At 41.1% G+C, this 22050-nt stretch overlaps 1 protein-coding gene and 1 long non-coding RNA gene across 4 annotated transcripts in view; both read right to left on the bottom strand.

Annotated features, from left to right (window-relative positions):
* Positions 1-2869: 2869 nt before the first annotated feature.
* LOC142759137 (uncharacterized) lies at positions 2870-12413 on the bottom strand. Of its 3 annotated transcripts, XR_012883086.1 has the most exons (13): positions 11350-12413; positions 11160-11224; positions 9155-9211; positions 8007-8071; positions 7208-7246; positions 6992-7094; positions 6807-6872; positions 6035-6085; positions 4650-4700; positions 4470-4534; positions 3537-3587; positions 3364-3416; positions 2870-3153 (listed from the first exon to the last, which is right to left on the bottom strand). It is a non-coding gene; the product is annotated as an uncharacterized LOC142759137 (long non-coding RNA). The 3 variants fall into 3 exon arrangements; XR_012883087.1 differs by lacking the exon at positions 4470-4534; XR_012883088.1 differs by lacking the exons at positions 4470-4534; positions 4650-4700.
* A 752-nt stretch (positions 12414-13165) lies between these two features.
* The window catches only part of LOC142760395 (uncharacterized), a 44689-nt gene continuing 35804 nt past the window's right edge, over positions 13166-22050 (bottom strand). The window contains exons 6-12 of the mRNA XM_075863580.1: positions 19393-19455; positions 18149-18211; positions 16794-16910; positions 16217-16375; positions 15229-15282; positions 14597-14638; positions 13166-14242 (exon numbers count right to left, since the gene is read on the bottom strand). Coding sequence (XP_075719695.1) covers positions 14194-14242; positions 14597-14638; positions 15229-15282; positions 16217-16375; positions 16794-16910; positions 18149-18211; positions 19393-19455 — 547 coding nt within the window. The 3' untranslated portion in view covers positions 13166-14193. The remainder of the gene's footprint in view (positions 14243-14596; positions 14639-15228; positions 15283-16216; positions 16376-16793; positions 16911-18148; positions 18212-19392; positions 19456-22050) is intronic.

Below are 22050 nucleotides of genomic sequence, written 5' to 3'. Positions count from 1 at the left end.
TGGGGTTCCACATTCTTGAGTATATAGATAAAGGCTTTTGCAGAACAAACTGCCTAGCATAAAGATTAGTCTGCTGGACTATCAAGTCTAGGACCGTATCACATACAAATAAATGAAAAAAATTATAGGGGGTAAAATTTGGGATATCGACCTTAATTCCTGGAGTCGCTTCAAATTGGGGTACTTGGGGGGAAAATGGTAGTGCGGGATCCCACATCACGGGAGGGACTGCACTTGACACCTCTATAGCGACTGCTGTATCTACCACCATAGGACTATGGGGTTCAGTGGTAGAATAGGAATCGTCACTGTCGGGAAAAAGTTCTGAAGCGGTGTCAGTTTCACTTTCAGATATGCAAAAAAATGGGACATAGAATGTAATTAAAACCACAGAAAAGGCCATACTCACAGATTAGGTGGTGGGTAAAAAAACCCGTTCCAAACAGGACGCAACCAGGTCAGAGAATGCTGTTGAAGGAAAGTGCCCAGGTGTGTTTAAATAATGATAGCCGCTCCCACTAACCTTGAGGGGAGTGGTGTGTTGGGCATGGAAGTAAATGTGTAATAATAATAAATAAATAATAAAGTACTGTGTATAGTGTACATGTGAGGTATAGGGGACATGACTAAGTGTAGTGTGTAGAAATCAGGGCTGTGAGTGAAACAAAACGTGAGTGTAGTGTGTAAAACATGGAGGCATAGTGTTTGGATAGTGAGGCACAGCATATATAGCCGAATAGCAGCCTATTTATAATGCCCATACTGTAAGAGAGCGGGCTGCCCTGCATGCAGTGCCAAACATCCGCACACCAGGCTATCCCAGCATCATAAGACCCGGGCGCGTCCTGAAAAAAAGGTATGTACAATGTAAGTAACCATGAAAAAACATGGGGTATTAGTTGTCGTTTTGGCCAAAAGAACGCAAGCTCGTTTCACTTTCAGAACTGTTGGAACATAGCAAGGCGTAGGCTTGCTTCGCGCTGTACAGTCTCTGAGACATTATATTTATAGATATGTATGTATGTATGTATGTACAGTATATATATATATGCCCTATAAGTCCTATAAGAACCCTAAGGCTGGGCTCACACACCCTATTTAAGGACGTAATTCGGGTGTTTTACACCTCGAATTACGTCCAAAAATAAGGCTCCAAAGCTCCGGCAAACATCTGCCCATTCATTTGAATGGGTTTTACGATGTTCTGTGCACACCGGCTGTTTTTTTACGCGCCGCTGTCAAAAGACGGCGAGTAAAAAGACGCCCGTGTCAAAGAGGTGCCTGTCACTCCTTGAGACGTAAATGGAGCCGTTTTTCATTGGCACCATTCAAAAACAGCTCCAATTACGAACGTAATTTCCGCCGCGAAAAACGCGAGTACAATCAATTACGTCTGAAATTCAGGAGCTGTTTTCTCCTGAAAATAGCTCCGTAATTTCAGCCCTATAGGACGCTGCCATGTGAACCCAGCCTAAAGTAAACCTAAAAACTACACTAACTATTATTTTTTTTATTTTTTATAACACTAACGCTAAACTAGCACTAACGCTAAACTAACACTTACACTAAACTAGCACTAACGCTAAACTAACACTAACGCTAAACTAGCACTAACGCTAAACTAACACTAACACTAAACCAACACTTACGCTAAACTAGCACTAACGCTAAACTAGCACTAACGCTAAACTAGCACTTACACTAAACTAGAACTAACGCTAAACTAGCACTAACGCTAAACCAACACTTACGCTAAACTAGCACTAACGCTAAACTAGCACTAACGCTAGTCTAGATTTTATATTATATATATATATATATATATATATATATATAATATAAAATCTAGACTAGCGTTAGTGCTAGTTTAGCGTTAGTGCTAGTTTAGCGTAAGTGTTGGTTTAGCGTTAGTGCTAGTTTAGCGTTAGTTCTAGTTTAGTGTAAGTGCTAGTTTAGCGTTAGTGCTAGTTTAGCGTTAGTGCTAGTTTATATATACTAGAAAGCGGTGATTTGTTTCTTCACTTTTTTTTACAGCACAGGACGCAGACTGATCTCTCTCTCTCTCCTCTCACAGAACAACTACAATGAGAGGAGAGAGAAACACAGCCCATGTCCTGGCTGTGTTATTAAAATAACTGTCTATGATCTCTGTGATAGGTTTTATCACACAGATCACCTGATCAGGGACCAGTCACAACGGTCCCTGATGGTTTCTGTGCCAGCTGCTGACACAGGCAGGTTATGCACAGTGCATGCGCGCGCCATTTTGTGTGTGAGGGGGGGAATCGGAAGGGGGGAATCAGACGTGGGAGGGGGGGTGATTCATCTGGGGTATACTGGGGAACACTTATTACCCTTTCTCTCTAAGGAGTTATTCCATGAGAGGAGAGAGAAAGGGTAACGATCTGCCGCTTTGCAGTGACCGCCGTGATTTAACGAATCTCGGCGATCACGTGACCAGAGACCACTCGTTATGGTCTCTGGTTGTTGCTCCGAACCCTCAACTACCTCCGGTAACTGAGAGAACGGAGCTTTGATCATTTATTTTGGCGCTACATTAGGCTAAAGCGCTGCCGTGTAAAGGCGGGGCCTTAGCCTAAAGCCCCTTAGTGACCACCGTGAAAAGGCGTATTGGTGGTCACTAAGGGGTTAAAAAAGATATTTCCATTGATGGGAATTAATTTCCTCCATGGAGAATGGTTACAAAGCCGAGTGACAACCATTATGGTCATCATCAGAACTCCTCCAGGACTTTCCCAGACTCTCCCCTCTCCACAGCCACATAACTCTGTTTATTTACCCATAAAGCAGGAAAGACATGAAGTGAAAGAGAAAACAGAAGAACAGAGTTTTTAAAATTTATTTTTTTAATTTCCGCAATGATAATGAATTAACTAAATCCAGGTGGCAAATTTGGGAAAGGTATTGCCGCTGATGATGATTGATGTTCGGGCTCTACATGTTGTCTCGTAGCTTTGTGTTTGATGTCCTATATGCCGCCTCAAATAAAATACTCCCTTTCCCTTTCGAGGATCAAGTAAGTCTTCGTTGACTTTTCAATGTTTGTTGATAGAAAAGTTATTTTCTGCGTTTTTTTTTTATAAGATGTCAAATTGTGCGTATTAAAAAGTGATGATGGTTCTTCATGGTGACCTGTAGAAGAACACATATTTTATAACCAGAAGAATACGACCATGACACACAGCGGAGTAACATGCAGTCACAGGGCCCCAGAGCAATATATGGCCCCACATCATCCCACCCACCAGGACTAATAGGTGTGGGAAATGGATGCGACTGAAAATTCATAGAATAGAGAGTTTACTGTAGTCTGCCCCTGTCTATGGAGGGTCATATACTCACTGGTGATGTGCTCATATTCTGATGTCATTTTCTGAAATTATAGATGTTCTTGTCTGGAAAAAAGGGAATGAGTTATACAGATTGATTGACTTATAGCTGTATACAGATCATATACAAAACACATGTCCTGGACTGGGGAATGTCCCTGTCTGGGGAGGGTCTCATATACTTACTGTTCAGTCTGATTTTTTGCTGCCCATAGCGGAAACTGTTGATGTTATTGTCTAGAAAAAAGGTAAGAAATTAAGCAGATTGATTGACAGGTCACTGTCACGTTGCAGTATATTGGTCATTATTATTCATCAGTATTTATAAGCCAAAACCAAAACATAATTAGAAAAAGAATAATATAAATATTCACAACTCTTCTGTGTTTTAGACCAGTTTCTATTTTTTGCTTACAGATACTGATGCAAAATACTGACGCGTGAAAGTTGCCTTATAGCTATATATATATATATATATATATATATATATATATATATATATATATACATTTCCGAATACATGTCCTGACTGGAGAATGTCCCTGTCTGGATTGAAACCCAGAAGCTCCTGTCCCAGGCAGCAGCTCATCTCATTGAGCTATAGGGGATGTTAGAGAGCTCCACTGCTGAATCTGCTGTCTAGGTTTTCTTGACTTTTGCGCCTCTGGATTCCTTTCCTTTATTGCCTGATTGGTCTCAGTCTTTTGGTTTACTATATAATCCTGTCCCTTGCCCTTCCTGATTGTCAGACTATTGAGATTCCTGCCTGTAGTCTAGTTCCATCTGTCTTACTCTACAAACTGTTGCTGCTCATTTGTGTACCGAAATTGAATTATTTTCTGACCACATCTCTGCCTCACCTGTTGTCACTTGTTTGAGCACAAATCTTGGATTGTTTCCGGACCACATCTCTGCTTTACGCTACAACCTGTTGCTGCCTATCTGTGTATCAAACTTAGATAATTTCCTCAACATGTCTCTATGCTACAATCTGTTGTTGCTTATCTGCGTACCGAACCTGGACTGTTACCTAATTACTTTTGCTATTATTAACCTCCTGCCTGATCGTTTCAGTCACAGGACTTCAAATCTGCCACTGACATTAACATATATACTCACTACTGATGTTCGAATGTTATGATCTTTTGCTACCCATATCTGCTGAAACTTTTTGATGTTAATGTCTAGAAAAAATGGGAGAAATTAGTTAAACAGATCGCTTAACTTATAACTATTTACACATAATATATGTCCTGGACTGGGGAAGCTCCCTGTCTGGGGAGGGTCTCATATACTCACTGTTAAGTCTGATGTTTTGCTGCCCATTGATTAAACTGTTGATGTTATTGTCTAGAAAAAATGGAATAAGTTAAGTTGATTCATAGACAGGCCACTTTCACACGCCAGTATTTTGGTCAGTATTTTGCAGCCAAAACTTGAAACAGAAAATATATAGAAAAAGTATAATGGAAAAATGTACATCTCTTCCGTGTTTTTGACCCTCTCCCGATCTTGGATATAAATACTAATACAAAATACTGATGTTTAAAAGGGGTCTTATTAGTACACACACAGAACACACAAACAGAATACATGTCCTGGACTAGAGAATGTCCCTGTCTGGAGAGGGTCTTATATTGTCGGGATTCAAACCGAGAAACTCCTGCTGCTTTTCTCATTGTACTATAAGGGATTTTGGAGAGTTCCACTGCTGAATATGTTGTCCAGATTTTCTTGACTTTTGCCTCTATGAATTCCATGCTTTATTGCCTGATTGGTCTCAATCTTTTGGTATACTATATAAACCTGTCCTTGCACTTCCTGATTGTCAGACTTTTGAGGTTCCTGTCTGTAGTCTAGTTTCTTTCTGCGTCACTTCACAAACTTGCTGCTCATTTGTGTATCGAAAGTAAATTGTTTCCTGACCACACCTTTGCCTCACTCTACAACCCGTTGTCACTTATATGTATACCAAACTTGGATTGTTCCCAGACCACTTATCTGCTTTAAGCTACAACCTGTTGCTTCTTATCTGTGTATCAAACTTAGATTATTCTCTAACCACTTCTCCGCGTCACGCTACAATCTGTTGTCGCTTATCTGTGTACCGAATCTGAACTGCTAGTTAACTACTTTTGCTATTATGAACCTCCTATCAGATTGTTCAAGCCTCGGTACTTCAAATCTGCCACCGACATTAGGGCCCCATGCAAACGACCATAGATTTCGTCCATAATTACGGACCTATTCATTATTATGTCCGACTGACACTTTCCCGTATATTTACGGGAAGGTGTCCTTACCGTAGAAACCTTCCGTAAAAAATCCTATTTTTTTATTTTATGGATCGGGCTCCCATACTATATAATGGAAACACTGTCCACATATGCGTATGACTGACCACAGCCGTCTGCGGCCGGATATGCCTGTAATCATAGACTGTGATTATGGGCACGGTCATGTGCATAGAGCCTTATATATATACCCACTACTGATGTTAGGATGCTCTGATATTTTGCTGCCCATATCTGCTGAATTTTTTTTATGTTACTGTCTATAAAAAAAAGTGCAAGAATGAGTTAAACAGACCGATTAACTTATAGCTGTATACACATAAAATACAGACAGAATACATGTCCTGGACTAGAGAATGTTCCTGTCTGAGGAGGGTCTCATATACTCACTGTTTAGTTTGATGTTTTGCTGCCAATAGATGGAACTGTTGATGTTATTGTCTAGAAAAAAGGGAATGAGTTAAGTTGATTGATAGACAGGCCACTTCACACGGCAGTATTTTGGATTAGTATTTATAATCCAAATCCAGAAACAGAACATAAATATAAAAAGTATTATTGAAAGTTTTGCACCTCTTCCGTGTTTTGGCCTATAAATACCCATACAAAATACTGACCAAATGACTGCCATGGAAAAGGGGGCTTATAACTATATACACAAACAGAATACATGTCCTGGGCTGCAGAATGTCCTTGCCTGGTGAGGGTCTCATTTTGTAAGGATTCATACCCAGAAACTCCTGTGTCCGAGGCAGCAGCTCTTCTCATTGAGCTATAGGGGATGTTGGACAGCTCCACTGCTGAATCTGTTGTCCAGGTTTTCTTGACTTTTGCCTCTCTGGATTCCTTTCCTTTAATGCCTTTTAGGTCTCGCTCTTTTGGCTTACTATATAAACCTGTCCTTGCACTTCCTGAGTGTCAGACTATTGAGGTTCCTGCCTGTAGACTAGTTCCTTTCTCTACAAACTGTAGCACCTTATTTGTGTACCGAACTTGTATTGTTTCCTCACCACGTCTCTGCTTCATTCTACAACCTGTTGCTGCTTATCTGTGTACCGAACCTGGACTGTTTCTTAATTACTTTTGCTATTATCAACCTCCTGCCTAATCATTTTAGCCACCGGTCTCCAAACCTGCCACCGACCTTGACATATATACTCACTACTTATGTTCGGATGTTCTTATCTTTTGCTGCCCATGTCTGCTGGAAAATTTTTGATGTTAATTTCTAGAAAAAAATTAAAGGAATGAACCATTAACTTTTAGCTTTATACACATAATCCACCAACCAAATGCATGTCCTGGACCTGAGGTTGCCCCTGTCTGGGGAGGGTCTCGTATACTCACTAATGATGTTATGATGTACTGATGTTATGCTGCCCAAATCTCTGATGTCAATTTTTGATGTTATGCTGCTCAAATCTCTGATGTCAATTTTTGATGTTAATGTCTAGAAAAAATAGGAAGAAATTAGTTTAACAGATTGGATAATTTATTGCACAGGCAGAATACATGTTCTGGACTAGAGAACGTCCCTGTTTGGGGAGGGTCTTATATACTCACTGTTTATTGTGATGTTTCTGAAACTGTTGATGTTATTTTCTAGAAAAAAGGGAATAAGTCAAACAAATTGATTGATTGATTGATTGATTGATTGATTGATTGATTGATTGTATATATAATACAAAGACTGAATACATGTCCTGGGCTGCAGAATGTGATGATGCTGCTGCCCATGTGACCGCTGCAGCCTGTGATTGGCTGCATTTGTCACTTGGGTTAAAACATCATCCCAGAAGGCCGGGCTGCATGAAGAGCAGCTGGGAAGAATAGGAGCCGTTGCTATGACAAAGATAGACTTTTTTATTATTTTAAACAAAAAACGGTTTTGTATTGTTTCAGATTTTAAATTGCATCGTTTCTGCGCAAAAATATCAACATTTGTTATTTGTTGCGGATTTTAACTTCTCATTGAATTCAATAGGCAAAACCCAAATCAAAAGTGCAACAATTCCGTTGACATTCTGTGGATTAAAAAAACGCACCGCAGGTCAAATTATGATTGTTTTCTAAGCAGATTTTTTCTGCATTCTGTCGATGAAATTTATTCAAATCTCATCCACTTTGCTGCTACGGTAATACATAACGATATCCGTTGTGGAAAATCTGCAAACATACCCAAATGGAAAAATTTTCACCTCTTCCATGTTTTGGGCCCACTTCTGTTTTTTGGCATATAAATAATAATGCAAAATAATGAGCAAGTTACTTATAGCTGTATATATATATAATACACAAACAGAATACATGTCCTGGACTGAAGAATGAATGTCCCTGTGCGGGGAGGGACTCACATACTCACTGCCGATGTTCTGGTCTTCTGAAGTTTTGCTGCCAATATCTGATGGAAATCAACGATGTTATTGTCTGGGGAAAAAAGGGGAAAGTATGAGTTAAGCAGATTGATTGACTGTAGCTGTATACACAGACATCATATAAGTCCTGGACTGGAGAATGCCCCAGTCTGGGGAGGGTCTCATATCATCACCATTCAAACACAGAAACTCCTGTGTCCGAGGCAGTAGCTCTTCTCATTGAGCTATAGGGGATGTTGGACAGCTCCACTCCTGAATCTGTTGTGTAGGTTTTATTGACTTTTGCCTCTGGAGTACTTTTCGTTATTGCCCGATTGGTCTCACTCTTTTGGCTTACTATATAAACCTGTCCCTTGCACTTCCTGATTGTCAGACTATTAAGGTTCCCGCCTGTAGTCTAGTTCCTTTCGCTACAAACTGTAGCAGCTTATTTGTGTACCGAAATGTAATTGTTTCCTGACCACATATCTGCTTAATACTGCAACCTGTTGCTTCTTATATGTGAACCAAACTGAGATTATTTCCGAACATCTCTGCCTCACGCTATAATCTGTTGCCGCTTAAAGGGGTTTTCCCATTTTGGACATTTATGGCATATCAACAGGATATGCATTAAAAGTCTGACAGATGTGGGTCCCAGAGTCCCATGTGGGTCCCCGCGCCTATCTCTAGAACGGGGCCTCCTAAACCCTGTTCTAGCTTATTCGACTCCGCTGCCTCCAGACCACTTCCTAAGTGCTCTAAGTGCTCGCTGAGCTACGCTATTTCCGTAACTCCCACAGAAGTAAATGGGAGTTACTGAAACAGCGTAGCGCGGCGAGCTACGCTGTTTCAGGAACTCGGTAGCTACGGAAACAGCGTAGCTCGCCGTGGTACTCTGTTTCCGTAACTCCCGACCACCTAACCAGGATGTGGCCAGGAGGAAGCGGGAGCAGAGTGAGCTAGTAGTGGGTTTAGAGGGCCCTGTTCTAGAGATAGGTTCGGGTCCCAGGGAATTGTCCAAGGTGGGAAACCCCTTTAAGTGCGTACTAAACCTGGACTGGTACTTGAGCGCTTTTGATATTATCACCCTCCTGCCTAATCATTTCGGTCACAGGTCTGCAAATCTGCAACCGACCTTGACATATATACTCACTTCTGATGTCCTGATGTTATGCTGCCCGTATCTCATAAAAATTATTGATGTTAAGGTCTAGAAAAAAAGGTAAGAAATTAGTTATACAGATTGGTTGACTTACAGTATATGCAAAGACAGAATACATGTCCTGGACTGGAGAATTCCCCTGTCTGGGGTGGGTCTTTTATACTCACTAATGATGTTAAGATGTTATGCTGCCAATGTCTCATAAAAATTATTGATGTTAGTGTCTATAAAAAAAGGGAAGAAATGACAAAAGGTGTTGTCCAGGCATGGAGTAGTTTTCATACTGATTACGTATGCACAGGATACCTGGTCCCTGCACCGATCAGCTGTTTCGGCTGACTCTGAGCAATAGATGTCAGGGTCAGTAGCAGATGGCTCCAGTCACAGTATAGTGGCCATGCTGCAAGACAGCAGCTCTGCTCCTATTCAAGTGAAAAGAGCCATCTGCTTCCGACACCGTTAACTGCATAAAATCTGATGCCCAGAGGCAGCCGGAACAGCTGATCGGTGTGGGGTCCGAGTGTCGGATCTCCACAAATCATATACTGATGACCTATACTTTTTAATTTTTTCATCAGTGGAGCTGTATGAGGGCTTGTTTTTGTGAGACGAGCTATAGTTTTTATAGGTACCATTTTTGGATACATGCAACTTTTGGATCACTTTTTTTTCCAATTTTTGTAGGGCAAAGTGACCAAAAAACTGAAATTCCGGCATTGTTTTTATGGGGTTTATTTTACGCCGTTCACCGCATGGAATAAATAACATGCAATTTTTAAAGTTCATATGTATGGTTTATTTTTATTTTTTTTAATAATAAAGGACCTGATAAGGGAAAAAAAGGTGATTGTGTTTTATTTTATTACTTTATGAAATGTTAAATACTTTTGTGTAAAAAAAAACAAAAGTATATTAGGTATGATACCTTTATTGGCTAACCATAAAAGTTCTATATGCAAGCTTTCAAAGCACACAGGCTCCTTCTTCAGGCTTGCATATATAACTTTTATGGTTAGCCAATAAAGGTATCATACCTATTATACTTTTGTCTTTTTTGACACAAAAGTATTTAACATTTCATATTGTCTCTGACTAAGACGGTACTACACTATTTTATTACTTTGAAACTTTTATTATATTTTTCACAACTTTTTTTTTTTCACTTTTTTTACACTTTTCTTTAGTCCCACTAGAACTTGAAGGTCCAACTGTCAGATTTTTCTAATACATTGCACTACCAATGTAGTGCAATGCATTATATCTGTCAGTCATTCACTGACAGCAAGCCGATTAGGCTTCGCCTCCGGGCAAAGCCTAATTGGCTTCTGTAATGGCAGAGAAGGAGGCCATTGTTAGGCCTCCTGTTGCCAAAGCAGCAGTCGGCAGCCCTGATTGCATGGCAGGGCTGCCGATCTGCTACCAACCTCTAAGATGCAGCGATCAATTTCGATCGCTGCATCTAGGGGGTTAGTGGCAGGTATCGGAGCTAGCTCCGGTTCTTGCCGTTACTGGTGGATGTCAGCTGTATCATACAGCTGACATCCACCGCTGATGACGCTTACAGGCGGCTCTGGAAGCCTTTTAGGCCCTGCCTCCAGGCGGGCCCAGAAAAACTTCTGTACTAGGCATTCCGGGAGGAAAATGTTAGGCCTCCGGTTGCCTTTGCAGTCACCGGCACTCCAGCAATTTCATTGCTGGGGTGCCGATGAGCTGCAAACCCCTTAAATGCCATAACCCCAGGGTGTCAGCTGTAACATACAGCCAACACCCGGGGATGGTGGCACCGACTCAGCTTCTGAGGAGGTGTCCACCATTTGTCGTATAGATACGGCAAAATGCGGGAAGCACTAGCTTTCCATGACATATTCATACGACAAATTGTCGGGAAGCGGTTAAACAGACTGATTGACTTCATAAATAAATATATATGCAAAGAGAAGAATACATGTCCTGGACTGGAGGATGCCCCTGTCTGGGGTGGGTCTTGTATACTCACTAATGATGTTATAATGTCCTGATGTTATTCTGCCAATGCCTGATGAAAATTATTGATGTTAATGTCTAAAAATAAAGGGAAGGAATGAGTTAAACAGATTCATTGACATAGCTATATACATAATACAAAGACAGAATACATATCATAGACTGGAGGATGCCCCTGTCTGGGGAGGGTCTCGTATACTCACTAATGATGTTATGATGTCTTGATGTTATGCTGCCAATGTCTGCTGAAAATTATTGATGTTAATGTCTAAAAATAAAGGGAAGGAATGAGTTAAACAGATTTATTGACATAGCTATATACATAATACAAAGACAGAATACATATCCTGGAATCAGTGGCGAATTAAGTAGACCATAGGCCCTGGGCTGTTAGCCAAACTTGGGCCCACCCCTTCTCCACCGCCACGCCGCATCTATTGCTAACCCTACCTTTTTGCACAAGCATTAACAAATGGATGTTATGATTCCTCTTTCACAGGGCTGTGCCCCTACATACTGACAGTATCACACTGTCTAGGGACACATCCTCCTGACAAGGGGATTGGTAACACAAATTTTTCTATCAGTCCTGGACTGCACAAAGACTTCATGTGGAATACAAGGATTTTCTATAATAAACATGTCAGGAGAGGGGACAGATTCTCTACAATTCCAGTGACCCACAGGTGACGACGTCTCAGATGCTAGTAGTTTTTTTTCCTCTTTTCTTCTCCATCCGGTCCATATATATATATTGTAGCAGTGCAGCTACTGGACGGTGCAGAAACTCAGGTGTTAAGCAACCAGGGAGCATGTACAACAGAGAGGGTTTTCTCTGCTGTTGCTTGGGTGTAAAGCCTGGAATAGGGCTGTCTGATGAGCTTAGTTAGGCTTCACCTGAGACGGCTCTTTAATTAAGGTGCGTACAGTTCACACAGAGCTCTCAGTCTGGGGAAGACAGGCATGCTAGCCTGTGAGAGTCACCACCGTGTGAGGTAAAACTGTGAAGGTTTTGAGGTGCTGGGCACAAGGCTCAGTGTCTCGTAGTGAGGGACACTGAATGTGTTGGTTAGAGGCTGGACGGCCTAGGGTTTATTTTGTATATTTATTGTTGTAACACTGATTACTGTGGTGAAGACAATAAAGCTAGCTGCGGCTGGTTTAAACCTTTTATTCAAGGAGTTGGAGTGAACTTTCTATGTATGCCAACCATCTCACCCGGGAGATGGCGATCCTGTGAGCTAAGTGGTCCCCAGGTTGTTACAATATATACATAAACTATATATACACATACATATATATATATATATATATATATACACACATACGCTATATATACACATACATACACTATTTATATATATACATACATACACACACTATATATATATATATATATATATATATATATATATATACACACATACATACTTACACTCACTATATATACACACATACTCTCTATATACACATACATACACTTTATATATATATATATATATATATATATATACAGTGAAGGAAATAAGTATTTGATCCCTTGCTGATTTTGTAAGTTTGCCCACTGTCAAAGTCATGAACAGTCTAGAATTTTTAGGCTAGGTTAATTTTACCAGTGAGAGATAGATTATATTAAAAAAAAAGCAGAAAATCACATTGTCAAAATTATATATATTTATTTGCATTGTGAACAGAGAAACACCTCCCGATGCCCGCAGCCATGGATCCGTTAGCGCTGGCCTCTGTCTACTTCCTAGGAGACGCCAGCGCTCACTTCCGCTCCGTCCTGCTGTGTACCGTAGGATCGTCATCATCAACTGCCATGATTTCCTGGTCTATAAGAAGGCCCCAGGCCTTCTGATCCTTGCCTGAGCATTGTTAGTCTAACCCAGTCTGTCTCGCATACCCTGTGTCCGTGACACACACACTATATATACATACATACACACACACACACACACACACACACACACACACTATATATACATACATACACACACACACACACTATATATACATACATACATACACTATATATACATACAAACAAACACTATACATACATTGGACACACATGAATATGCACATTATACACATATAAAGTACACATTGTAAACACACATGCACTTACCTTTTATGTAGGATATTTGTGAAGGGCGTTCAGCAGCTTGATGGCCCGACACAGTGCCGCAGACAGTCTCCCCTCCCCCTCCCTCACATCCCGACTGGTAACAGCAGTAGCAGGAGGAGGAGCAGGAGGAGAGGTGTGTAGAGCAGGGAAGGGGGGCTGGAGGGGGAGCTTCTAAAGCAGTACAGGGAGATGTAAGCTAGCAGCACAGACCACGGCTGCTAATAGCTGGGAGTCGGACAGAATCTCACTTTGCCTCATGACAGGTGCAGCCCTGGCACCGGGGCCCCCTCCTGTGCTAGCGACGCCACCGGGCATGAGGGGGTCTGTGCGGTTCACCCGAACCTCCCTAATGATGATCCGCCACTGCCTGGAATGGAGAATGCCCTGTCTGGGGAGGGTCTCGTATACTCCCTATTGATGTTTTGATGTTATGCTGCCCAAATTACTGATGACAATTTTTGATGTTAATGTCTAGAAAAAAGGGAAGGAATGAGTTAAACAGATTGATACCACATACAGAATACATGTCCTGGACTAGAGAATATCCCTGTCCGTGGAGGGTCTTATATACTCACTGTTTAATCTGATGTTTCTGAAACTGTTGATATTATTTTCTAGAAAAAAAGGGAATGAGTTCAGCAGATTGATTGACAGGTCACTTACACACTGCATGATTTTGGTCAGTCTTTTGCTTTACTATTTATAAGCCAAACCCAGAAGCGGAACATGAATAGCAAAAGTATAATGGAAAGATTTGCATGTCTTCCATGTTTTGGACCAACTCCTGATTTTGGCTTATAAATACTGATGCAAAATACTGAGTGTGAAAGTGGCCTTAGAGCTATATACACAAAGAGTATACATGTCCTGGACTGGAGAATGTCCCTGTCTGGGGAGGGTCTCACATACTTACTGCTTATTCTGATGTGTTGACGGTGGCGCAGCAGAAAATTGCTCTGAAGAATCTTTGACGAAAGAAAACAAGTGTTTCATCAGAAGGAAATCATATAGTAAATGTCTAGATCAGCACAATACAGGCGTCCAGTGGAGCGCTATGTGATAGAGAAGCATGGCTAGTGATAGCATCAAAGGACTTTCTGTATTTGATGCATGTGTAGGGATGTCAGGGGGAACACAAACTGTTTTCTGTGCATTGCTTTCTGCTCATATAGTGGCAGTGATGAATAATGTCTAGTAACCACTGGACTAGTATTACCTGGAAATGCAGGGGAGAAACAAAGCTGGTCTTTCCTGCCAGCAAGAACATTCATAAAAAAAATAAGGTGTGATAAAGCCCACATGGAACCTGCATTTATTACCTTGATGTTCGTGTTTCTGCTGCACGGCCGCTGTTTCCGTTGCTGGTGAAAAAATACGATTTAATGATAAATAAATAGCCTGAGAAATGTTAGTAATAGAAATATGAAAAGGTAACTAAACTTTTAAAAAACTTTTGACATGTCATAGTGTTGTGTCAGAAGTTTTGATCAGTCGGGGTTCAACCACTGAGACCCCCACTGATTGCTAAAACATAGTGGCAGAAGCGCTCGGATGAAAGCTGTGTCACTTTGTTTCTGATCAGCTTGTCTCGGAAAGCCGAGCCATCGAATTCCAGAGTCAATAGACAGTCTATAAACCCGTACACCGCTGGTGCGGCTTTCCTCGTGAAGCTGATCTGAAATTAAGCAGCACAGCACTCACTCAGCGCTCAAACCCCCACTGATCAAAACTTGTGACATGTCACTGTAATATGTCAAAAGTTTTTTGAAAGTTTAGTTACACTTTAAGTATAATCCTAGTGACGTCAGAAAACATCTAATAACCCGGATGTATAACCTGTATAATCCCATCACATGTTCTATGGTAGGATAAACGTCATACTAGAATTATACTTATAATTGTAGTTCTTACTATGTGATATAGCAGGACCAACTCTCCGTGAATTACTCACATGTTTCTTGTCCCGGTACCTCTTAAGCTTTTCGGTAGCCACCATTTGTGTCTTCTTTAAGAAAAAAGTAAAAAAATAAAATAAGATCAGCTCCATGTCATGAGTGAAGGACTAGTAGGATTAGTCTATGCAATAAGATTGTCCTGCGGAGACTGAATGAGGCGGCGCTCATAGGAGTAAAATAAGTGACCCCCTAGACTCCAGTGTGGAAATTCAGCCAAGTATACATTTTCTTGAATGAATCCACATTCGGCAATTGCCTTTCTCGCCGATACTCTCCTGTTGTTCCTCTGTTGGCCACTAAGGCACGCATTTCTTATAGTGCCAGCACGTGCCAAATCACCAAGCCTTCCCATTGCTCTTTGCCTGAACAATTAGGTTCAAAACTCCAGTTTGCTAGTTGTATCCTCCTGAGATTATTTATTATCGACCCTGCCTGAACTTGACCGGATGCTGCATCTTGTCTGCTGTTATTGTACCTCGCCTCTACACGTCAGCTGCTGCCAACAGAAACTCCTCTGCGGGTAGCGACCTTGGCATACTAGCAGCCAAGTCCACATCTCCATACAGAGGTTAAAAGATATAAACCTAGCTATCCCTTAGACTCCGCTCCTCAGTTTAGCCCCACGCCAAATTCGTTGGCAACATAGTGGATCCACACCATCCTCTATAGGCCCCGTGACACATATATTGATATAAATGCAGCATATTTCTACAGAGCGATTGTCCTTTATTTACATACAGAATATTTTTAAACACACCAGGCTTTCTCCTGTATAAAGAACTTAAAAGTAACTGGGGCCATGAAACATGAAACATACCCACTCATGTCACCCTGTAATGTCTAATATGATAAATGACTAGCGCCCTCTAGTGTAAATTATGTTTGTAACCCGGTATATGTGCCACCATACTTTATGCCACTCTAAGTCTGGATAACATAGCGTCTGCCTACAATCAGATCATCGTGGCAGGATTCTGTACTTACCGACTGGTGGTCTCATGTTTGTCCATTGTCTCATCCACCTCCACATTCATCATCCCTTCTTCCTCCTCATCCTCCTCCACCTTCATCATCTCTCCCTTCTCGGTGTTCATCTTCTTTTTCTCCTGTTTTATCTTAGTCTCGTCCTCATTTTCCTCCATACTATTAGAAAGTAAAGATTGTGAGAGTATAGGACGCACTCTATATGCTCTACGGATGTATAATTAAGGAACATCACCCCTGCCCACATAGAAATATTCACACCCATATTGTGTTACACATGACAGTATTAAAATACAGATAAAGTAGCTCAATGTTATAATGGTATCATGAGTTATAATGTCCAGCACAAGAGTGTAACCCAACCCCAATAATATACCTTCATCTAACATTAGTCCTATTGTTAGCCCGTGGACGTGTCCTGTGTACTTATCCGGCACGTGTTCTATGTCATATTTGTATCGCCATGTATTACTCTGTCTGGATAACCCAAGTCATTCATTATCAAATCAATATCTATAATGTACGTTATTTAGTGTCTGTATACCATAAGCTCATTGTAGCCGGATTCTTTACATACCCAATGATGTTATCATATTCATATGCTTTCTCTGTCTCACTCTCTCTCTTCACATGTTCAATATTTTCTGTCTCTACATAAATTTCTTCCACTCCTTCTTCATCCTCATCTTCTTCACTATTGAACCACACATAAAAAAGTTAAAAGGGAAACTTTTTCCAAGTTTTATTTGGTCATTTAAAAGCAGAATCGGCAGGATAATGTCCTAGTACAGAGGGAGGTTCAATAGTGTAGATATACACCATTGAACCTCCCTCTGTACTAGGACATTATCCTGCCGATTCTGCTTTTAAATGACAAAATAAAACTTGGAAAAAAGTTTCCTTTTTAACCTCATCAGCGCTGGATCCAATTTCTGTTCTCTGCCTCTAAATTAATAATACCACCATTCACTGACTGAATCATACCACCATACAGTGACTGAATTATACCTCCATACAGTGACTACATAATACTCTCATACAGTAACTGAATAATACCTCCATACAGTGACTGAATAATAGCTCCAAACAGTAACTGAATAATACCACCATATAGTAACTGAATAATACCACTATACAGTGACTGAATAATACCACCGTACAGTGACTAAATAATACCACCATACAGTGACTAAATAATACCACCATGCAGTGACTAAATAATACCTCCATACAGTGACTGAATAATACCTCCATACAGTGACTATATAATACTACCATGCAGTAACTGAATAATACCACCGTACAGTGACTAAATAATACCACCATACAGTGACTGAATAATACCACTATACAGAGACTACATAATACCCTCATACAGCAACTGAATAATACCTCAATAGCGTGACTGAATAATACCTCCACACAGTCACTAAATAATACTATCATGCAATAATTGAATACCACCATATAGTAACTGAATAATACCACCATATACTGACTGAATAATACCTCCATACAGTGACTATATAATACTACCATGCAGTAACTGAATAATACCACCATACACTGACTGAATAATATCACCATACAGTGACTGAATAATACCTCCATACAGTAACTGAATAATACCTCCATACAGTAACTGAATAATATCACCATACAGTGACTGAATAATACCACCATACAGTGACTGAATAATACCACCGTACAATGACTGAATAATAATACCATACACTGACTGAATAATACCACCATACAGTGACTGAATAATACCACCATACAGTGACTGAATAATACCACCGTACAATGACTGAATAATAATACCATACACTGACTGAATAATACTACCATACACTGACTGAATAATACTACCATACACTGACTGAATAATACCTCCATTCAGTGACTGAATAATAGCTCGATACAGCTGACCGCTCTTCAAACTGTATTTGCGTCACATTTTCTTCCACTCCTTCTTCATCCTCATCTTCTTCACTATAGAACCACAAATAAAAAAGTTACATACAAACAGGGTTATTTCTAGAAAATTTATCCACATATCTCCCCACCCGAGGAGGTATAAACAATTTTTATTAATTTTAAAGCGGTTTTCTCATAGTGATCATTTATCGGCTGTCTACAGGATGTGTTGCTGCAAATGATCAACTATCTCCGGCAGCGCCATAGCAAGTGAATGGAGCAGTGGCCAAGAATGCACAGTACCGATCCATTCACATAGGGCACTTCAGGACACCTGTTCTTGGGATAGTTGAGGGTCCCAGTGGTCGAACCACCACTGATCAGACATTTATAACCTATTCCATGGATCGGGGATAAATGATCATATTGAGAATACCCCTTTAATGCTTACTGTGACTAAATAATACCCTCATACAATAACTGAACAATACCACCATACAGTGACTAGATAATACCAGCATAATGTGACTAAATAATATCACCGTACAGTGACTGAATAATACCTCCATACAGTGACTGAATAATATCTCCATACAGTGACTGAATAATATCTCCATACAGTGACTGAATAATACCACCGTACAGTGACTAAATAATACCACCATACAGTGACTGAATAATACCACTATACAGAGACTACATAATACTATCATGCAGTAATTGAATAATACCACCATATAGTAACTGAATAATACCACCATATACTGACTGAATAATACCTCCATACAGTGACTATATAATACTACCATGCAGTAACTGAATAATACCACCATACAGTAACTGAATAATACCACCATACACTGACTGAATAATACCACCATACAGTGACTTTATAATACTACTACCACGCAGTAACTGAATAATACCTCCATACAGTAACTGAATAATACCACCGTACAATGACTGAATAATAATACCATACACTGACTGAATAATACTACCATACACTGACTGAATAATACTACCATACACTGACTGAATAATACCACCATACAGTGACTTTATAATACTACTACCACGCAGTAACTGAATAATACCTCCATACAGTAACTGAATAATACCACCGTACAATGACTGAATAATAATACCATACACTGACTGAATAATACTACCATACACTGACTGAATAATACTACCATACACTGACTGAATAATACCTCCATTCAGTGACTGAATAATAGCTCGATACAGCTGACCTCTCTTCCAACTGTATTTGTGTCAAATTTTCTTCCACTCTTTCTTCATCCTCATCTTCTTCACTATTGAACCACAAATAAAAAAGTTACATACAAACAGGGTTATTTCTAGAAAATGTATCCACATATCTCCCCACCCGAGGAGGCATAAACAATTTTTATTAATTTGTAAGCGGTTTTCTGATAATGATCATTTATCGGCTGTCTACAGGATGTGTCGCTGCGCATGATCAACTATCTCCGGCAGCGCCATAGCAAGTGAATGGAGCAGTGGCCAAGAATGCACAGTACCGCTTCATTCACATAGGGCACTTCAGGACACCTGTTCTTGGGATAGGTGAGGGTCCCAGTGGTCGAACCACCACTTATCAGACATTTATAACCTATTCCATGGATCGGGGATAAATGATCATATTGAGAATAACCCTTTAATGCTTACTGTGACTAAATAATACCCTCATATATTAACTGAATAATACCACCATACAGTGACTAGATAATACCAGCATAATGTGACTGAATAATATCACCGTACAGTGACTGAATAATACCCTCAAACAGTAACTGAATAATACCACCATACAGTCACTAAATAATACTATCATGCAGTAATTGAATAATACCACCATAAAGTAACTGAATAATACCACCATACAGTGACTGAATAATAATACCTGCATATAGTGACTAAAAAATACTGCCATGCAGTAACTGAATAACACCACCATACAGTAACTGAATAACACCACCATACAGTAACTGAATAATACCACCATACACTGACTGAATAATACCTCCATACAGTGACTTTATAATACTACTACCACGCAGTAACTGAATAATACTTCCATACAGTCACTAAATAATACTATCATGCAGTAATTGAATAATACCACCATAAAGTAACTGAATAATACCACCATACAGTGACTGAATAATAATACCTCCATATAGTGATTAAAAAATACTGCCATGCAGTAACTGAATAACACCACCATACAGTAACTGAATAATACCTCCATACAGTGACTATATAATACTACCATGCAGTAACTGAATAATACCACCATACACTGACTGAATAATACCTCCATACAGTGACTAAATAATACCACCATACAGTGACTAAATAATACCACCATACAGTGACTGAATAATACCACCCTACAGTAACTGAATAATACCACTATACACTGACTGAATAATACCTCCATACAGTGACTATATAATACTACCATGCAGTAACTGAATGATACCACCATTCACTGACTGAATAATACCTCCATACAGTGACTAAATAATACCACCATACAGTGACTAAATAATACCACCATACAGTGACTGAATAATACCACCATACAGTAACTGAATAATACCACCATACAATGACTGAATAATAGCTGCAGACACTGACAGAATAATACCACCATACACTAAGGCCTCATTCACACGACAGGGTCCGAGTGTCGGGCGGGAAAATCGGCCCTTTTTGGCCGATTTTCCCGGCCGGTTTGCATCCGGTTTGCATCCGTTCCGGGCCGAGTTGCCGTTTTTACCGGCCGATTTGGACCCGATTTGCATCCGTTTTTTTCCCTGTCCGTTTTAAAATCGGATGAATTTCATTTACATTTTTTGCCACACACAGCCCTTTGTAGATAATGCCACAGCCCCCCTGGTAGGTAATGCCACCCAGCCCCCTGTAGGTAATGCCACACAGCCCCCTGTTGGTGATGCCACACAGCCCCCTGTTGGTGATGCCACACAGGCCTCTGTAGGTGATGCCACACAGCCCCCTGTAGGTGATGCCACACAGCCCCCTGTAGGTGATGCCAGGGGTAGGTGATGCCACCAAGTCCCCTGTAGGTGATGCCACCAAGTCCCCTGTAGGTGATGCCACCCAGCCACCTGTAGGTGATGCCACCCAGCCCCCTGCAGGCGATGCCACCCTGCCTCCTGTAGGCGATGCCACCCTGCCCCCTGTAGGCGATGCCACCCAGCCCCCTGTAGGCGATGCCACCCAGCCACCTCTAGGCGATGCCACACAGCCACCTGTAGGCGATGCCACCCTGCCCCCTGTAGGCGATGCCACCCTGCCCCCTGTAGGTGATGCCACACAGCCCCCTGCAGGCGATGCCACCCAGCCCCCTGCAGGCGATGCCACCCTGCCTCCTGTAGGCGATGCCACCCTGCCCCCTGTAGGCGATGCCACCCAGCCCCCTGTAGGCGATGCCACCCAGCCCCCTGTAGGCGATGCCACCCAGCCCCCTGTAGGTGATGCCACCCAGCCCCCTGTAGGTGGTGCCACCAAGCCCCCTGTAGGTGATGCCACCAAGCCCCCTGTAGGTGATGCCACCAAGTCCCCTGTAGGTGATGCCACACAGCCCCCTGTAGGTTGCACCCATCCCCCCCTTCCAGGAGAAGTCACTGACTTCAATGTCCATATATGGACAGTGGAGTCACTGACTTCTCTTGGAGAGGAATTCCCTGCCACAGGTCGGGAATTCCGCTTCAGAAGTGAGTGACGTCACTGTCCATATATGGACAGTGTAGTCACTCACTTCTCCTGTAGCGGAATCCCCGGCCATAGAGTCGGGGATTCCGCTGCAGAAGTGAGTGACATCGCTGTGTCCATATATGGACAGTGTAGTCACTCACTTC

The sequence above is a fragment of the Rhinoderma darwinii genome, chromosome 4 (assembly GCF_050947455.1).
Source record: "Rhinoderma darwinii isolate aRhiDar2 chromosome 4, aRhiDar2.hap1, whole genome shotgun sequence".
NCBI classification, from domain to species: Eukaryota; Metazoa; Chordata; class Amphibia; order Anura; family Rhinodermatidae; genus Rhinoderma; species Rhinoderma darwinii.
This window is presented reverse-complemented; position numbering and strand designations above follow the sequence as displayed.